The 16,075-nt window shown below is 43.0% G+C and overlaps 2 protein-coding genes across 9 annotated transcripts in view; one reads left to right on the top strand and one right to left on the bottom strand.

Annotated features, from left to right (window-relative positions):
- Positions 1-7,321, bottom strand: part of RNF170 (ring finger protein 170) — a 58,738-nt gene extending 51,417 nt beyond the window's left edge. Inside the window, exon 1 of one of the 7 annotated variants that reach the window (XM_027865558.1) lies at positions 7,234-7,321. The gene's annotated coding sequence lies outside the window, so the exon portion shown is untranslated. Of the gene's footprint in view, positions 1-3,238; positions 3,262-5,943; positions 6,040-6,594; positions 6,723-6,744; positions 6,967-7,233 lie in introns of those variants that run through there. The other 6 variants (XM_027865562.1, XM_027865563.1, XM_027865560.1 and 3 more) reach the window with 6 other exon arrangements.
- Positions 7,322-7,790: 469 nt separating this feature from the next.
- Positions 7,791-16,075, top strand: part of HOOK3 (hook microtubule tethering protein 3) — a 109,848-nt gene continuing 101,563 nt past the window's right edge. For both annotated transcript variants that reach the window (XM_027865469.1, XM_027865468.1), the window contains exon 1: positions 7,791-7,916. In XM_027865469.1, coding sequence (XP_027721270.1) covers positions 7,860-7,916 — 57 coding nt within the window. In that variant the 5' untranslated portion in view covers positions 7,791-7,859. The remainder of the gene's footprint in view (positions 7,917-16,075) is intronic.

Here is a 16,075-nt window from a genome sequence, read left to right as displayed (position 1 = left end):
TGTGTGTGTGTGTGTGTGTGTGTGTGTGTGTGTGTGTGTGTGTGTGTCTTACCAAGCTCTTGATTTGTTTTTCATGATTTTCTTGCATCACTCTCATTTATCTTCCCAATTTTTCCTCTACCTCTTGTGCTTGATTTTCAAAATCCTTTTTGAGCTCTTCCATGGCCTGAGACCAATCCATATTTTTCTTGGAGACTTTGGATACAGGAGCTTTGATTTTGTTGTCTTCTTCTGATTGTATGTTTTGATCTTCCTTGTCACCATAGTAACTCTCTATAGTCAGAATTTTTCCCCTATTGTTTGCTCATTTTCCCAGCCTGATACTTGACTTTCAACTCTTTGTTAAAGTAGGGCTCTGCTTCCAGGGTGGAGGGTGCCCTGTCTCAAGCTTCAGGGGTTTTGTACAGCTGATTTCAGAGATACTTTCAGGGACCTGTAAGTTCCAAGGTAGTATGATCTAAGGAGGGGTGTTTACCACTCTCTTGGCCTGTGCTCTGGCCTGTGAGTGACCACAGCACTCTTTTCTGTCCTGGAATTGTCCTGGAGGGACCCCTCCCCCTTCCACTGTGACCACAAGTTCTGCTATGCGGGTGTTCTTCCTTGGCCTGGGACTGCCACCCAGGACTGTGACCTGGATCCAAGTATGGGCAAAGCAACAGAGTCCTGCCTCAGTGCTAGCAAAAAGATTCCCTCTAATCTTCTTACCAGTTGTTCGATCCCCCTACCATTTGTGGACTGAGAGCTCCAGAAGCAGCCACTGCCACTGCCACTACTGATTCGGTTGCTTCCAAGGCCTGTTCTGGACTGTGCTCCGTTCTTACCCACATGTGACAGACTTTTCCTGCTGATCTTCAAAGTTGTCTTTGGCATCTGTGGGCTGAGAGGTCTAGAAACCACCACTGCTGCAAGTGATTCAGTCGCCCCAAGGCCTGCTCCTAGTTTGCTAGGGCACCACACTGGCCCAGCCTGTGGTGGACCACGCTTTTCTCTCACCCTGGTGCAACAAACCTTTCCTGCCAACTTTCCAAGTTGTCTTGGGCTGGAAATTTGTTTCACTCCATCTTTTTGTGGGTTCTGCTGCTCTAGAATTCGTTTAGTCATTTTTAAAAGTATTTGGAGGGGTTTGAGGGAGAGCTCTAGCAAGTCACTGCTTTTATTCCATCTTGGCTCCACCTCCCCAGACTTTGGGCATTTTCACTGGCTTTCCTCTATACCTCGGACTCTCTTCCTTCCCATCTCTACCTCCTGGCTTCCTTCAAGTCTCAGCTAAAGTTACACTTTCTGGGGCAGCTAGGTGGCGCAGCGGGTATCGCACCGGCCCTAAAGTCAGGAGGATCTGAGTTCAAATCCAGCCTCAGACCAAACACTTGACACTTACTAGCTGTGTGACCCTGGGCAAGTCACTTAACCCCAATTGCCTAAAATAAAATAAAGTTACATTTTCTGCAAGAATCTTTTTCTGATTCTCTTAATAATAGTGTATTAACTGAAATAACATTTGTAAAGTTACTTAGACAGTGCGTGGCACAGAGTAATCGCTTAATGAATGCTTCTTCCCTTCCTCCTATCCCCTAGTGCTTTCCCTCCTTTGATCACTTTTCCTGCTTATATTTCACTTGTACGTAGTTGTTTACATGTTGCTTCCCTCATTAGACTGTGAGCTCCTCGAGGGCAGGGATTGGCTTTTACCTTTCTCTGTTTCTTCAGCACTTAGCACAGTGCCTAGCACAAGCAGGAGCTTAATAAATGCAATAGGTGAGAGGTGGTGAAAACTTGAACTATAGTGGTAGCTGTGTAGTGGACAGAAGGCAGTAGATTAGAGAAATGTTAGATTTGGTAACTTATTAGACATAGAGGATAAAAGAGAATGAAGAGACAAGGAGGTATCTATGGTGCAAACCTGGAAAAGTGGTGCCTTTGACAGAAATAGGGAAGTTAGAGTGGTTGAGTTTAAGGAAAAGATAATGACTTTTGTTTGGACATTCTGGGTTTGAGATGTGTTTGAGAAATCCAGTTCAAAATGTCCAAATGGCAGTTGATAATATAGGATTGGAACTTAGAAGAAAAACAAGAGTTGGATATATAGGTCTGGAAGTCATCTGCACAGAGATGATAATTCAAGGGTGACTACAGAGAGCAGACAAAGAAAAGCAGATAACTGGGGCAGCTAGGTGGCACAGTGGATAGAGCACCAGCCCTGAAGTTAGGAGGACCTGGGTTCAAATCTGGCCTCAGACCAAACACTTGACACGTACTAGCTGTGTGACCCTGGGCAAGTCACTTAACCTCAAATGCCTAAAAAAAAAAAAAATGAAAAAGAAAAGCAGATGACCTAGGTAAAAGCCATGGAATACACCCACAGTTATTCCAGCAAAGAAAACTAGGAAGGAGTAGACAGATAGTTAGGAAACCAAAAGAAATGAGTCTCACAAAAATCTAGAGAGGAAGGAGTACCTAGGAGGAAGAGGTGAACAATATCTAACGCTATGCTTAGTTCAATAAATGCTATTAGATTTGACAATTAAGCGATCATTATTAACTTTGGAGAAAGTAATTTCAGTTGAGAGATAATTAACCAATAAACATTTATTAAGTGTTTACTATATGCCAGGCACTAAGGTCAGAAGTCAAATTATAAGTGGTGGAGAAGTGAATTTTTCCTTATTTTGTCTTTTTCCAATGACAAGGACAGAATGAAGACATTATAGGAAAAAGGATTCAACTCCAGAAACAAGGCTACTTACCTAGCAGCACTGTTATGAATATGGATCAAATAGAATAACTTTGCAAAGTTAAAAAATACCATTATTACTACTTATAAACATTTTCTGAAAATAGGAAAATTTCATATTCACTAATGAATGTGATAGGGTGTGATTACATTTCTCTCTCCTCTGAGACATGGTAATTGTTAAGTGGAATTGAACTGGTCATTGTATAAAGTAAATCACATATATACTTAAATGATCTCCATATATTTACAATTTTAAGACTTGGCTTCATACACATGCGCAAGAAGACACACAGAACTAGGACTACCTTAAGAGTTAAATATATAAAATCATTTACATTAAAAAAGGGCAGCAGTTCCTGATCTTTCTATGAGGGGCTAGTTTTCACTTCCTAAAGTTTTGAAAATTTAGGACAAAAGAGATGCTGACAGCTAAATACTCAAGTGGAAGAATCACTGAAAATACCGACTAAAAAAGAGTGGGGAATTACTGACAGTATATATTACCTTGGAATAAGGAGAAGTGGATGGTTGCCCGACTTGTTCTTACCTCTGGGAATGCCAATGAACTGAGATCTATTGCGTAAGGGTTGGAGATCTACCAGTTGATCTTGATCAGCTAGTTGTGGGCTCCTGTATTACAAGTGTTGCAAGTATTTTATTCAAGAAAGAGTGAAGAGGGAATTATTTGAGCTGACAGGTCAAACAATGTTGGGGGGAGGGGGAGAGGAAGGATGCCATGAATTACCATTGCCCTTACTTTGGAAAGGCTTTATGGAGGAGACAGGGTCAAATTTAGACATATTTTGCAGGAAACTCAGTGCAATTAATTAAATGGCTGAGGAAAAAGGATGGAGAAAAGTAAAAAATTTACTGCAAAGATTCAGTGCATTGGAAGCTGAAGATTTGGTATTAATATCAATTCTGTTTTTTTGGGGTTTTTTTTTTGCTTCTTTAGGCAATTGGTGTTAAGTGACTTGGCCAGGGTCACACAGGTAGTGTCAAGTGTTTGGGCTGAGGCCGAATTTGACCTCAGGTCCTCCTGACTTCAGGGCCGGTGCTCTATCCACTGCACCACCTAGCTGCCCCATTAATATCAATTCTGAAACAGCTTCCAAGAACCTAAGAAGGCTTTCATTCTCTACCTTTTTTCCAACAAAATCTTATTTAGAAAGAAAGCTCTTTTTGCTTGGCCTACATAGCAGTTAGGTGGCACAGTGGATAGAGAGCTGGACTTGGAGTAAGGAAGACCTGAGTTCAAATATAAGCTCAGAGGTTTACTGGCTGTGTGACCCTGGGGCAAGTCACTTAACCGGGTTTGTCTCAGTTCCTTCTCTGTAAAATGAGCTGGAGAAGGAAATGGCAAACCACTCCAGAAAATTCCAAATGAGGTGAGGAGGAGTCAGATGTGACTGAAAAACAATACAACAACAAGGGCATAGCTGAAATAAGAACAGTGTCTTTACTACCTAGTTGTAAGGAATGAATGAATGAATGAAAAGCATTTATTGAGCACTTATTAAGTGAATAGCACTTATGCGAACTGCCAGGGATACAAAGAGAATAGCAAGACAGTCTGTTCTCTCAAGACTTTGTGTATATCTCTATGTCGGGCTATGGTTTCCTAAAATGTAAACTAGAGATAATATCCTGACCCTATCTATCTTACAGAATTTCAGGAAAGATCATGATAAGGTAAGAGATGTTAAAGTGCTTTGTGGGGAGCATAAGGTTCTAAAAATGCTTGACATTATTATATATGTGGAGACTTAAAAAATCTAACAAAGAAGAGAAGCGAAAGTATGACTAGACCCAGCACAATCCTATCCCTGCTTCACTGTCATTTTGCTGGACTCCTCCTCTAAAGTCCAAGAATGCTACACCACGAAAATCTTTATCCAAAGTGCTCCACTTCTGCTCTAGTGTTGCTGGGACAGAAGAGAAGCAAAGAACTTTGCTCCACAAAACATTAGTGTTTACTTATCATCAGATAAAGAGGTAGTCCTGATAACTACTCTCCATATCTCCAGAGTTTTCTCTAAAGCCTTCTCATTTTACATAAGTACCTCAAGTAAGTTCCAAAGGAAAAATTAGTGCCTTTTACCCTCAAGTATAAGGCAATTTGTAAGCTATGGGTCTTTACCAGGCATTCTTAATCACCCAGAGGGCCTTTAACATACTTCATTTCACTAGTGCAGGCGGATCCACAAAGAAACACTGAGAAGACAAGGAGACAGTCCAACATATTGTGGGTAAGAAATCAAGCTTTATAAAAGATGATGGACGATCAAGGCCGTCTAAACCTGGCAAATCGAGTTAAAGTAAAGAAATACTTGCTAAACAGGCCCACAAAGTTTGCATAAAGCAAGGCACAAAGGAACTGCTTTAAGCCAAATCAAATCCCATTTTAAAAGCATTTATTCACCTGAAACAACCTTGAAGAAGCAGCAGATGGCCAAAGAAAATGAACTAAGCAGAATTGGGAGAAATTTGTTTTGAACTAAGTCAACAGACAGTGGAATTTACCACTGGAGGCATTTTCTCCAGGCCTGTGATTTCATTCACTCCCAATAAGCAAATTCTCTCTACCAAGGCAGAAGAGTAGTTATACACATTTTACAAATTTACAATTTACAAATGCCTAGGGGCACTACTAAGAGATAAAATGATTTACCCAATCTCACACAGCCAAGAGGATCAGAAGAGAGGACTGAATCCAGTTGTTCCCCTGTCCAGTCCAGCTCTATATCCACTAATATTCTAACTACTAAACCTTTCATATAGTACATTATTAGAAGATAAAATCGGTTAGCCAAGCATTTAGTAAGCACTTACCAGGTGCCAGGCAATGTTGGTAGTAATGGGGATACAAAATCACAGGCTCCTACTCTCAAGGAGCTCACATTTTAATGGGGAATACAATATTCAAATAATTATATACAGTGTAAATGTAAGGTAATTTCAGAAGGAAAGCACTTGACGGATGAAAGAAGAGGGAAGGGACAGGAAAGGCCTCCTGCTGAAATTGGGATTTAAAGGTGAGTCTGGAAGAAAGTCAGGGAAGCTAGGGGCTGAGGTGAAGAGGGAGAGTATTCCAGGAATTGCGGGGACAGCCAGTGAAGAGGCACTCTTTCAAGCTGACCTATGATCCAAGGGCCATAAACAAGTGAATTGCAATTCTGTAACCTTCTAATAAGACCTTGGTAACATACCATAAAGAACACGCAACAATGTTTCTCTCCTTCTAGCTGCTGAAGATGATTAATAAAACACAGACAGGATGACCTCACTGGTCAATGATCCAATCCATCCCTCCTCTGCCCAGCCCCCTCACCCATCGTTTTTTTATAAACTCCCAGGTTCCAGGCCATCCTCCTGCAAGAAGTCTTCCCTTTCCCCTAGTCGGTCGTGGCCTTCCTTCTCTGCCTCCCAGTCCTTCACCTAGCTAGTCCTCGTAATCATCAGAACAGATGACATAGGCTATTTGCAATCTCCCCTGAAGGCTTCTCGAGGGCATGTCTCAAGCATGTATCCAACGCAGAGTCCTCGAATGCTAAACTGATCTAAGTTCCGGTCCAGCTCTACCCCTCCCCCCCAAAAAAGGTACGGTGGGAAGGATAGAAAGGAAAGCCAGGAAGTGACAGCAAAACTGCCTCGATGGACCCAAAGGAATTCGTGGAGAGAGGGATGTTTAATGCCTAAGTAACAGTAACCATTTCTGACAACCACATCTTGCATCCTCCTCCAGGAAGCCAAGGGGGCTGGGAGAGCTGATTAGCAGCAACACTGACCGTGGGAAGGAGGGAGGACCCCAATTCCCCAGACTGCGCGCCCGGGAAGGCGCTGCAGACCTAAATACTCACCCACCACCCGGAGCGGCAGCCACCTGCCCACACCGCCGCCCAGTCCTTGAGGCCCCAAAGAATCAATGAAAAGGCCCTGGGACGAAGCCGGCCAGGCTCCACACCAAGGAAGGCCGGCAGGGGCGCGGGGACCGGGGCCCCATCACGCACCTCGGGCGGCCAGTCCGTCGAGGGCCCGGCCCCAGGGCGCGCACCTGGTCCAGCCTCCAGTTATTTCCGCTCGGACCTTCGGGGGCGCAGGCCTGGGGAAATCCAGCACGACGACCCGGGCCTGGAAGAGGCTCCGGCACGACTCCCACGCAGAAGGGGGCCAGGCCCCTAAGGATGCTGCGGCCGCCAAAGCCGGCCGACCTGCTCCCGACCGCCCTGGGCTGCCCAGCAACGGGCGACTCCCTCCGCCGCCAGCCCCGCTCCCCTCCCGCTCTCCAGCTCCCCCTGGAGGAGCAGGAGCAGGGAGGAAAGAGAAAGAGAGAGCGGTCCGGGTGCGGGGGCGGGGACAGGAGAAGGGCGGGGGTGTGGCGGAGCCGGCCTAATGGAGTACGTAGGAGGAGCCGCAGATCTCTGGCCGGGGACGGAGGGGGCGCGTGGCCGATGCCGCGCGCTCCCTGCGAGCCGGCGGCGGGGCGGGAGCGCGCCTACCTTTCTCAACAGCTGACAAAGTAGAATGTCAATTTCAGTTGACTAACAGAGAGGGATTATTTCCGGCGACTTGCTCCGCTCCCCCTCCCCGAGCAACAGTCACTGGTTCAAATTTTATTTATTTATATACTGAGGTTTCCCCATCACCGCTGGCGCAAGCGCAAATCCCGAGCGTCCGCGAAGGGGGAAGAGGGGGTGGGGTAGGTGTGAGTAGACAATCCCCCGTCCGCGCGTGCGCCTGGAGCACGCAAGAGGCGCCGGGTGTCAGGGTCGCGCGCTTACGTCGTTGACGGCTCGGACGGACTGGCCGGCGAGGAATGTGATTGTGCGCAGTGGGGGCGGCAGCGGCCGCAGCCACAAGCTGGCTGGGGAGGAGGGATAGTCCACTGGACTGCGGGCGTGGTCGGGAACGCGCAGAGCCGGCGCGCGGGCGGGAGCAGGACGTGGGAAAACAGGGGTGACGGGCCCGGGGCAGTTGCACGGGCCGGGGCGAAGCGTCGGCGGCGGGAGTGGGCAGGGGAGGCCGGCGTAGCGGCCCAGACTCTCCGGACACAGGCCGCGGCGGCGGCGGCGGTTTCCGGCTCGGCGGGGAGGGTGGTGCCGCTGCCTGGACCCCAGACTGGAAGATGTTTAACGTGGAGTCCTTGGAGCGGGTGGAGCTGTGCGAGAGCCTCCTCACCTGGGTACGTGACCCCGGTAGCTGGACGTTCGTCCCTTCTCCGGTGCTTTTCACATTACGGGCGGGGGGGGCAGAGAGGGGGACTGAAGAAGGGGGAGTACGCCGGGCGGTGGCACCGTCACATCCGGGCGGGCGGGGGCCGCGTCGACACCCGGGCCCGCCCCCCACCATTCCCACCCCTACTGTACCCCCCCGGATGACGGGGAGATGGGGTGGGAGCCCTGGGACCACGTTCTCGACTCCCGGCCAGCCTGAAGTTCAGTCTAGCCCGATCTCCGACGTGGAAACAGGTTCTGTGGAGGCTAATGAACCGGGCGTGAACGATACTTTAATTAAGAAGGTTGTTTGCTGCTTGTGAAAGGCTCTAGGGCTTCACCCTCTTGCTTACGTTGGCTCGCAGAGCATTTTCCTTCACTGTATCCCAGTGAAGCCAAAAGAACTCTACTCAGGGCTTGTTCATGGTAGTCATCATAGTCTTTGTTTCAGCTGAAACCTTGGAATGCTAAGAAGGTGCTGGAGGGGCTTTAAAAAGGTGGTGCTGGGCTTGGAGTCAAGAAGACTCAAGTTCAGATCTGGCCTCAGACCCTTACTAGCTTGTGATCCTGGGCAAGTCACTTAACCCTGTTTGGCTCAGTTTCCTCATATGTACAATGATGAGCTGGCGAAGGAAACGGTAAACCACTCCAGTATCTTTGCCAAGAAAACCCCGGACGGGGTCACAAAGAGTTGGACACCACTGAAACAACTGAACAACAACGAACTTGCCCCTCTGTTTCTAGGACATCCATCTTGGGAGCAGAAGGGGACTTAGGCTTAAAAAACCATGAGCAAAATCACACAGGAATAGATATAGATATGTCTACATATAGATATCTCATTCTAAACAAACTCAGGACCCCTGGACACAATACTATGCAGTACTGTGCCCTGGGGTCCTGAGTTTGTTTAGGATGGGATGAATGCTTGAAGACAGTTGAAACAGCCTACATTTAGAGCAGAAAGGAAGGAAGAGCTAAAGGCAAGTGTGGAATAGTCAGGAGGATATTTAGGAGTCTGTAAAGGAATCATAGAGCATTTGGGAGCCAGGTAACTTTAAAATCGTTTTATGCTTGTTCATGCTCAAGTTTTTCTTAAGAACATAGATTGGTACAGTGTGCTCAGTGGGAATTTAAATACTTGCTACTGAAAAGGCAGTGCATTGCTACATTGTACTGTAACAAATAGAGAAACTGTAGTAGTACCTAATACATTCTGAAGATTTTCATACAAAATAACTTCATGATTCATATATTTCAATCTTCTACCAACTAAATCTTGGGGGAGGGGGAGGGGTCCCTGGGTAGGGAGACAGTTACTAGCAGTAAAAGCTTGATGTAATGTTATAGGTCTTCAGCTTGCAAGTTACACCTATAGGTTCAACTAAACACCCTGTACCCCCACCGTATGTCAGCCGCTCCCAGTACTGCTGGAAGAAAAGTTCAGACTGGCTTCACTAAATTCGTTACCATTCTTAACTGTGTCCCTCATTACTACACACTAGTACTTTTACTGTACTGTGAACAGCATTCTAATTGCACTTTCTCCAGCTATTGTTTTTCCATACCTGCTCTTCTCAAGCAGCATACACATCATGCTTCCCTTCCACTTTCACCCCAACCCTTCCCAGCAAAGGACCTTGCTTCATTCTTCACTAAAAAAACTTAAGTCATCAATTAGGGTCTCTCTCCTCTCTAGTTCTACACAGAATTCATGTCAGCAACTTGCCTTTTCAATTATCTCTTCTCAATTTGCAGCCCATTCTTATCCACTGACTGTGTCTTTGTTGCTTTCAAACATGCTTAGCTCTCTCCGATCCTTAAATCTTTACTTGACCCCACCTTTCCCCTAAGCTAACATCTTATTGCTCATTCCTTTGATAGTCATACTTATAGAAAAAGTTGTCTATACTCATTATTCTCCTCTTTCTCACTTTATACTTGCTCCTTTGGGGTCTCATCCCCGTCAATGAACTGAAACTGCATTCTCTACAGTCATGAAGGATTTTTTAAAAAGATTTTTATTGTTACTTTCTGTTTTGACATCCTGTATTCCTTCCCCCTCGCTCTTTAAGAGAGCTCTTTGTTACAACAAAAAATACCAGTGGTCTCTTAATTGTTAAATCCCCATAGCCTTTTCTCCCTCCTAATTCTTCTTGACTTCTCCGCAGTATCTGCCACTATTAACTCCTTCACCTGAGTATTCTCCCTGAATGTTTGTGACTCTGTTCCATCATGGTTCTTTTTCTGTCTGTTAGTCTGATCCTTTGTCATCATCTGTGTCCTGCACCCTAACATGATCATGATCACCAGGCTTTGCCCTGGGACCTCTTAATGTCTTTCTCTGCACTGTCTTTATTATCTCATCAGTCACTATAATTCTTTGCAGATGACTCCCAAATCTACATACACAGAGCTTTTGTCTTTTTGGAGTTCCATCAACAACTAACTGCCTGTGGGATGTCTTCACTTGGGCTGCTCACGAGCATCTCAAATTAAATATGCCTAAAACAGAATTCGGTATCTTGCCCTTAGACCTTCTTCCTCCTTTCCTATTTCTACTGAAAGTATTACCATTTCAGTCACCCTAATTTGCAGCTGAGGAGTCTTCCTCTACTCTCTGTTCTCTCATCATTCGCCAACAGTTCTCAGTTCTTTAACATCTCTTGCTTTTCTGTACTCACACTACAGTCACTTTAGTACAGGCCTTCAATATCTCTTTCCTGGACTATTGCCTTCTAATTGGCTTCCCCTTATCCAGTCTTTCTCCTCTCAAATCCATTCTGCCAAAATGATCTTAAAGCACAGGTCTGACTCTGCTATTCCTCTGCTCAAGAAGCTTCAGTGACACCTCATTGCCTTTATAACACACATCTTTAGAATAGACCTCTTTAGCATTTAAAGTCCTTATTAGTCTGGTTCTAGCCTAACTTTTCAGATTTAGTAATCCCCTTCACACCCCATATATTCTGGCTAAACTGTATTACTTGTTCTTCTTCATATGTGACTTTCCATTTCTCACTTCCATAATAGTTGTTCATTGGATAGAGTGCTGGTCCTAGAATCAGGAAGACGAGTTCAAATCCTGCTTCAGACACTTTGTCTGTGGGCAAATCACTTAATCTCTCTTAACCTCAGTTTCTTCATTTGTGAAATGGAGCCAATATTAGCACCTACCTCATGGAGTTATTGTGAGGACCAGATGACATAATATTTGTAAAGCACTTAGGAAAGTGCCTGGCATGTAATACAATAGCATTTGATAAATGCATGTTTCCTTCCTTCCTTACACAGGACAAATACCCGCCCCCCTTCCCCTCCAATCCATGCATTCCATTCTCACTTCTGCTTCTTGGAAACCCTAGTTCAGCTCAAGTAACACCTCTTCCAACAGGACTTTTCTGCTTCTCCTAATTGTTAGTGCCCCACCACCTGCCATCACCATGTATTTATTTTGTACTTCTCTTCAATATAATCATTTGTGAACATGTATCATAAAAGTACGGTAACCTTTTTTGTGTCTTGTACTCCTTTGACAGTCTAGTGAGGCATGTGAACCCCTTATCAGAATAATATTTTAAAATGCATAAAACACATCAGATTACAAGAGAAACTAATTATATTGAAATACAAATACTTTAAAAGCAAGTTCATGGGCCTTAGGTTAGAGTATAAGCTGCTTAAAAAGAGGAATTGTTTCACTATTGCATTTGTTTCCCAAGGAGTCTAGCACAGTGCCTAGCATATAGGTGCTTAATAAATGCTTGTTGATTGAACACTAGAGTGGTTCCACTGTACTATGTACAATTGGGAATTCTAAAAGTATGATATTAAGAACAGGTGAGAAATCTTGATTTAAAAAGCCTATTTTGAGAGTAGGAGCAGGAGGCTGGTACAAGAATGAATAAGATTTAAGGTTTGATAAAGTATATGAGAGTTAAAGTAGTGGATACATTTGGATGGTATTTGGAAGTAGTTTGTCACTGGTTTGGATACAAAGAGAGAAGGGAGAGGATTTGAGATTCTTTGCTTCAGAAACTGAACAAATTGTACCTTCATTGTGGTAGAAAAATGGGGAAGCAGATAAAAAGATCAGTTGAAAATAGTGATAGTCTAATCGAAACAAATCAGCTAGGAGTAAAATCATACATTCTTATTCTCTCCCATACATTCTACTACCCAGTCATTCTGTCCTGCTTTCAGTTCCTCACATACAACACACATACAACTGTGTGCCTTTACTCATCCTTTTGTTGCCCATGCCTAGATGCAGTCCTTCTTCATCGCCTTCTCTTGAAGATTTAGCACAAGTACATGAAAACTTTTCTGACACCTCCCCAAAAAAACCCCCCAAAAACCTCTTTGTATTCATTTTGTGTATAACCTGTATATACTTCTATGTATTTATTCTGGCTCCCTAGTAGAATGTAAGTTTTCTGAAGGGAGAGACTATTAACTTTATGTCTTTATGTCAGTACTCCTTAGCATAATACCTGGCACATTATAGGTCCATTATTAATGCTAATTTGATTTTTTTTAAGTTTTCATGTTATAAGCTTTTTGATATATATTTTATATTTAATATTTTAGAGGAAAAAATCTTGCAAGTGTTTGAAATATCAAAAATTCTTTAAATGACTAATTGTTCTAGAATATGAGTAAAAAGGATTAAAGAAGGTCAGAATAATCCACTTTCAGAGATTCCAAGGAGGTAGAGAAGTCAGGGAAAATAAGATTGAAAATATAGTCTTGATAGTCATTGCAGACCTAAGCAAAAATTTCTATAGTGAGGAATATAAAAGATAAATGTAGGTAGATTATCAGTGGAAAATTTAAGGGGAGGAGTCAACACAGTCTTAGTCTATCTTTCTCAGATATGTTGTTCACTCATTTCAGTTGTGTCCAACTCTTCATGATCCAATTTGGAATTTTCTTGGCAGAGATACTGGAGTATTTTTCCATTTTCTTCTCCAGCTTATTTTACCATTGAGGAAACGGAGGCAAACAGGGTCACACAGCTAATAAGTGTCTGAGTTCAGATTGGAACTCAGGAAAATGAGTTTCCCTGACTCAAACCCTAAGGTTCTATCCTCTTCACCACCTAGATATCCTTGAGTAGCACTTTAAAATAATCTTTCATGAAAGACTTGATATTTCTTTTTAAATTACCTTGTATTCTCCTTTAGTTATTAACAAGGGAAAAGACATTTTAAATAATTGATGGGATAGATATTTTATGCTTGGTATTTTTGGCAGGTTCTAGTTATTTACATTTTATAAAAGATCCATCTAATTTTTCTAGTTAACTCTTAACTTTAGTAAAAATTCATCTCACTAGTTAATCATCAGTTTTTGTATTGATTTATGAGAAGCAGAATCACAAAGTATTAGATGTGAAAGAGACCTTATTCCAACTACCTTATGTTGCAATCCAGGAAGCCTCAGATTAGAGAGGATAAGTAGCTTGCTCAAATTAGAGCAAAGATTGAAACTGAGGTCTTCTTAAAAATTCAGTGCTCTTTTCGCCAGACTTATAGGTCCTCAGTTACTAATGTTCTGTACCTGTTAAAAACATTCTCACTTATTACTCATCTAGCTTTATTTTTGCATTAATACTTTCTAGTGAGTTCAATATCGTGGGAATGATTAGTTTGCCATATGTGAGTTATTTACCATCAGTAAACATCTCTGATACTCGCTGGAAGGTAATTTTTGAGTCTTTTCCAGAGCCTAAAAAATACAACTTTCTTATAGTTTCTAATGAATTAGGAGGAATTAAGTAATTCTGTAATTTTTTTCTTTAGAGAACATGAATGACATAAAGGCACAATGTTTCCAAATAATAAAAGGGAATGGGAATTTTCACAAAAATACCTTCTTTCACAATCCTGTGATCAAGACTACTATAAAAATTCATTTTGGGTATGAGAATTTTTTCTTTTCTGTTCAAAACTGTTATTCCAGCTCCTTGGGGGGTTCTTGGGTATAGAAACTTCCTTTGACAATGCAGATTGGCACGTCTTTTGTAATTGATATCCTAGAAGATTTGTCTGGGGTTACAGAGAGGGTAAGTGACTGCTTACTCATAGTCTCAGAGCTAGTATGTCCTAGACATAGGTCTTGAACCCAGATCTTCTGACTATCCTCTAAGCCTTGTGACAGTCTAAAATAATTAAATGCGCACTGAATTTCTTTTCTTTTTTTTTTTTTTTTTTGACTAGGCAATGGGGTTAAGTGACTTGCCCAAGGTCACACAGCTAGTAAGTGTTATATGTCTGAGGCCGGATTTGAACTCAGGTCCTCCTGAATCCAGGGCCGGTGCTCTATCCACTGTGCCACCTAGCTGCCCCTTTTTTTTTCTTCTTTTTTTTTTCACACTGAGTTTCAAAGAACAAAGTCACCATAGTCTATATAATCTCTCTTTAAGATTTTTGCTGTGGTCCTTTGATAGTCCAAACTAGGAGTGGGGAACCTGCAACCTCACCCTTGAGGCTGCCAAGTTTCCCACCTCTGTCCAAACTCTTATTGCTGTTAATATTTTTCTAAAAAGTGTTTCTAAATCTTGAGAATGTGTCATATGAATGTTAAATTTCATGAGTAGCTCAAGCAAACTTCTGGATAGTCAGAGCAAATTGTAAAACAGGGCTATGTTTTTGACTCAGAGGGTGGACCCACGAAGAAGGCTGTAGAGTAGACGTTTTCAAGCATATCCTGCTGAACTTGTCCTATTTATTTGGATATTGCATTTAAGCTCCAGAAGGCAAGGCAATAAATGAGTGGGACTAATGGGATAAGAACCAAATGTCATCATGAGTGTTTCTTCTATTGGTCAAGATTGAAATATTTGTGTTTTGTACCTGGTGATTGGTCTCATTTATCCAACATCCTTGGTGAATTCATTGTTCACAGCCACAAACTTGGAGTTATCCTGGAGTTCCCGAGTTCCCTCTGCCTTGTATCGCTCCCGGCTTGTCGGGTGTCTTACCCTTTATCACTGCAATATCCCTCCCATCCATTTCTTGACTAACCTTTTGTTCCCACTGCTGGGGCTGGTGAAGTCTTCATTACTGTTCACAAATATGGTCTAAAAAGCAATAATTCAGAAGGTCTTCAGATTCCGGTCTTCCCTCTCCTACCTCTACTTCTTGCTTCCAGCTCACCCTGCACATCTCTGATATATCATGGTTCTAATCTTGTTGCTCCATTACAACTGAATGAATGTAAACTCCTTAGCCTCACAGTCAGGAAAAAGTGGATTTTAAGTCAAGGGACCAGGATTCTCATCTGAGTTCTACTGTTTACTATCTCTGAAACCTTAAGCAAGTCATTTACTCTTTTGGTTTCATTGTTTTCTGATATGTAAGGGGAGGGGATTGGATTCTCTAAGTTACCTTCCAGCTTTTAAATCTATGACCCTGAATATGATCCTGCACATTTTGTCTTCATCCTGTCTTTTCCAGTCGTGTCTCACTAGCCTGTAAAAATACAGCACAATTGGACTATTCGTGGCCCCTGAACTCACCCTGTGCTATGCTTTGGAGCTTCCATCATTTCCATTCCCTCATTCTGCTTTTTCAAATCTTATAGGATCTTCTAGGTCCGGCTCAAATACTACCTCCTTGATGATGATGATGATGATGATGATGATGTTGATGATGATGATGATGATGGTGATGATGATGATGATGATGATGATGATGACGATGATGATGTTGATGATGATGATGGTGATGATGGTGATGATGGTGATAGTGTTGATGATGTTGATGATTATAATGAGGATAGCTAACATATAGCACTGTGTGCTAAGTGCTTTACAAATATTACCTCATTTGATCCTCATAACAACCCTGGGAGGTTGATGCTATTGTTATCCTTATTTTACAGTTGAGGAAATTGGTGCAGACAGAGGTTAAATGACTTGGCCAAGGTCATACAGCTAGTAAGTATGGGATTTGAACTCAGGTTTTCCTGACTCCAGGCCCAGTGCTCTATCCACTGCATCCTCTAGCTACCCCTGATTTCTGTGGCCAGAAATGATCTTCTTGTAAACTCTTAATACCATCTATATTTGATCCTCCTATGAAATCTCAGAACACCTATTTCTGATAATGCTGCCTCTTGCATA

Source organism: Vombatus ursinus, unplaced genomic scaffold (assembly GCF_900497805.2).
Source record: "Vombatus ursinus unplaced genomic scaffold, bare-nosed wombat genome assembly UNPS02014778.1, whole genome shotgun sequence".
Classification (NCBI taxonomy): domain Eukaryota; kingdom Metazoa; phylum Chordata; class Mammalia; order Diprotodontia; family Vombatidae; genus Vombatus; species Vombatus ursinus.
This window is presented reverse-complemented; position numbering and strand designations above follow the sequence as displayed.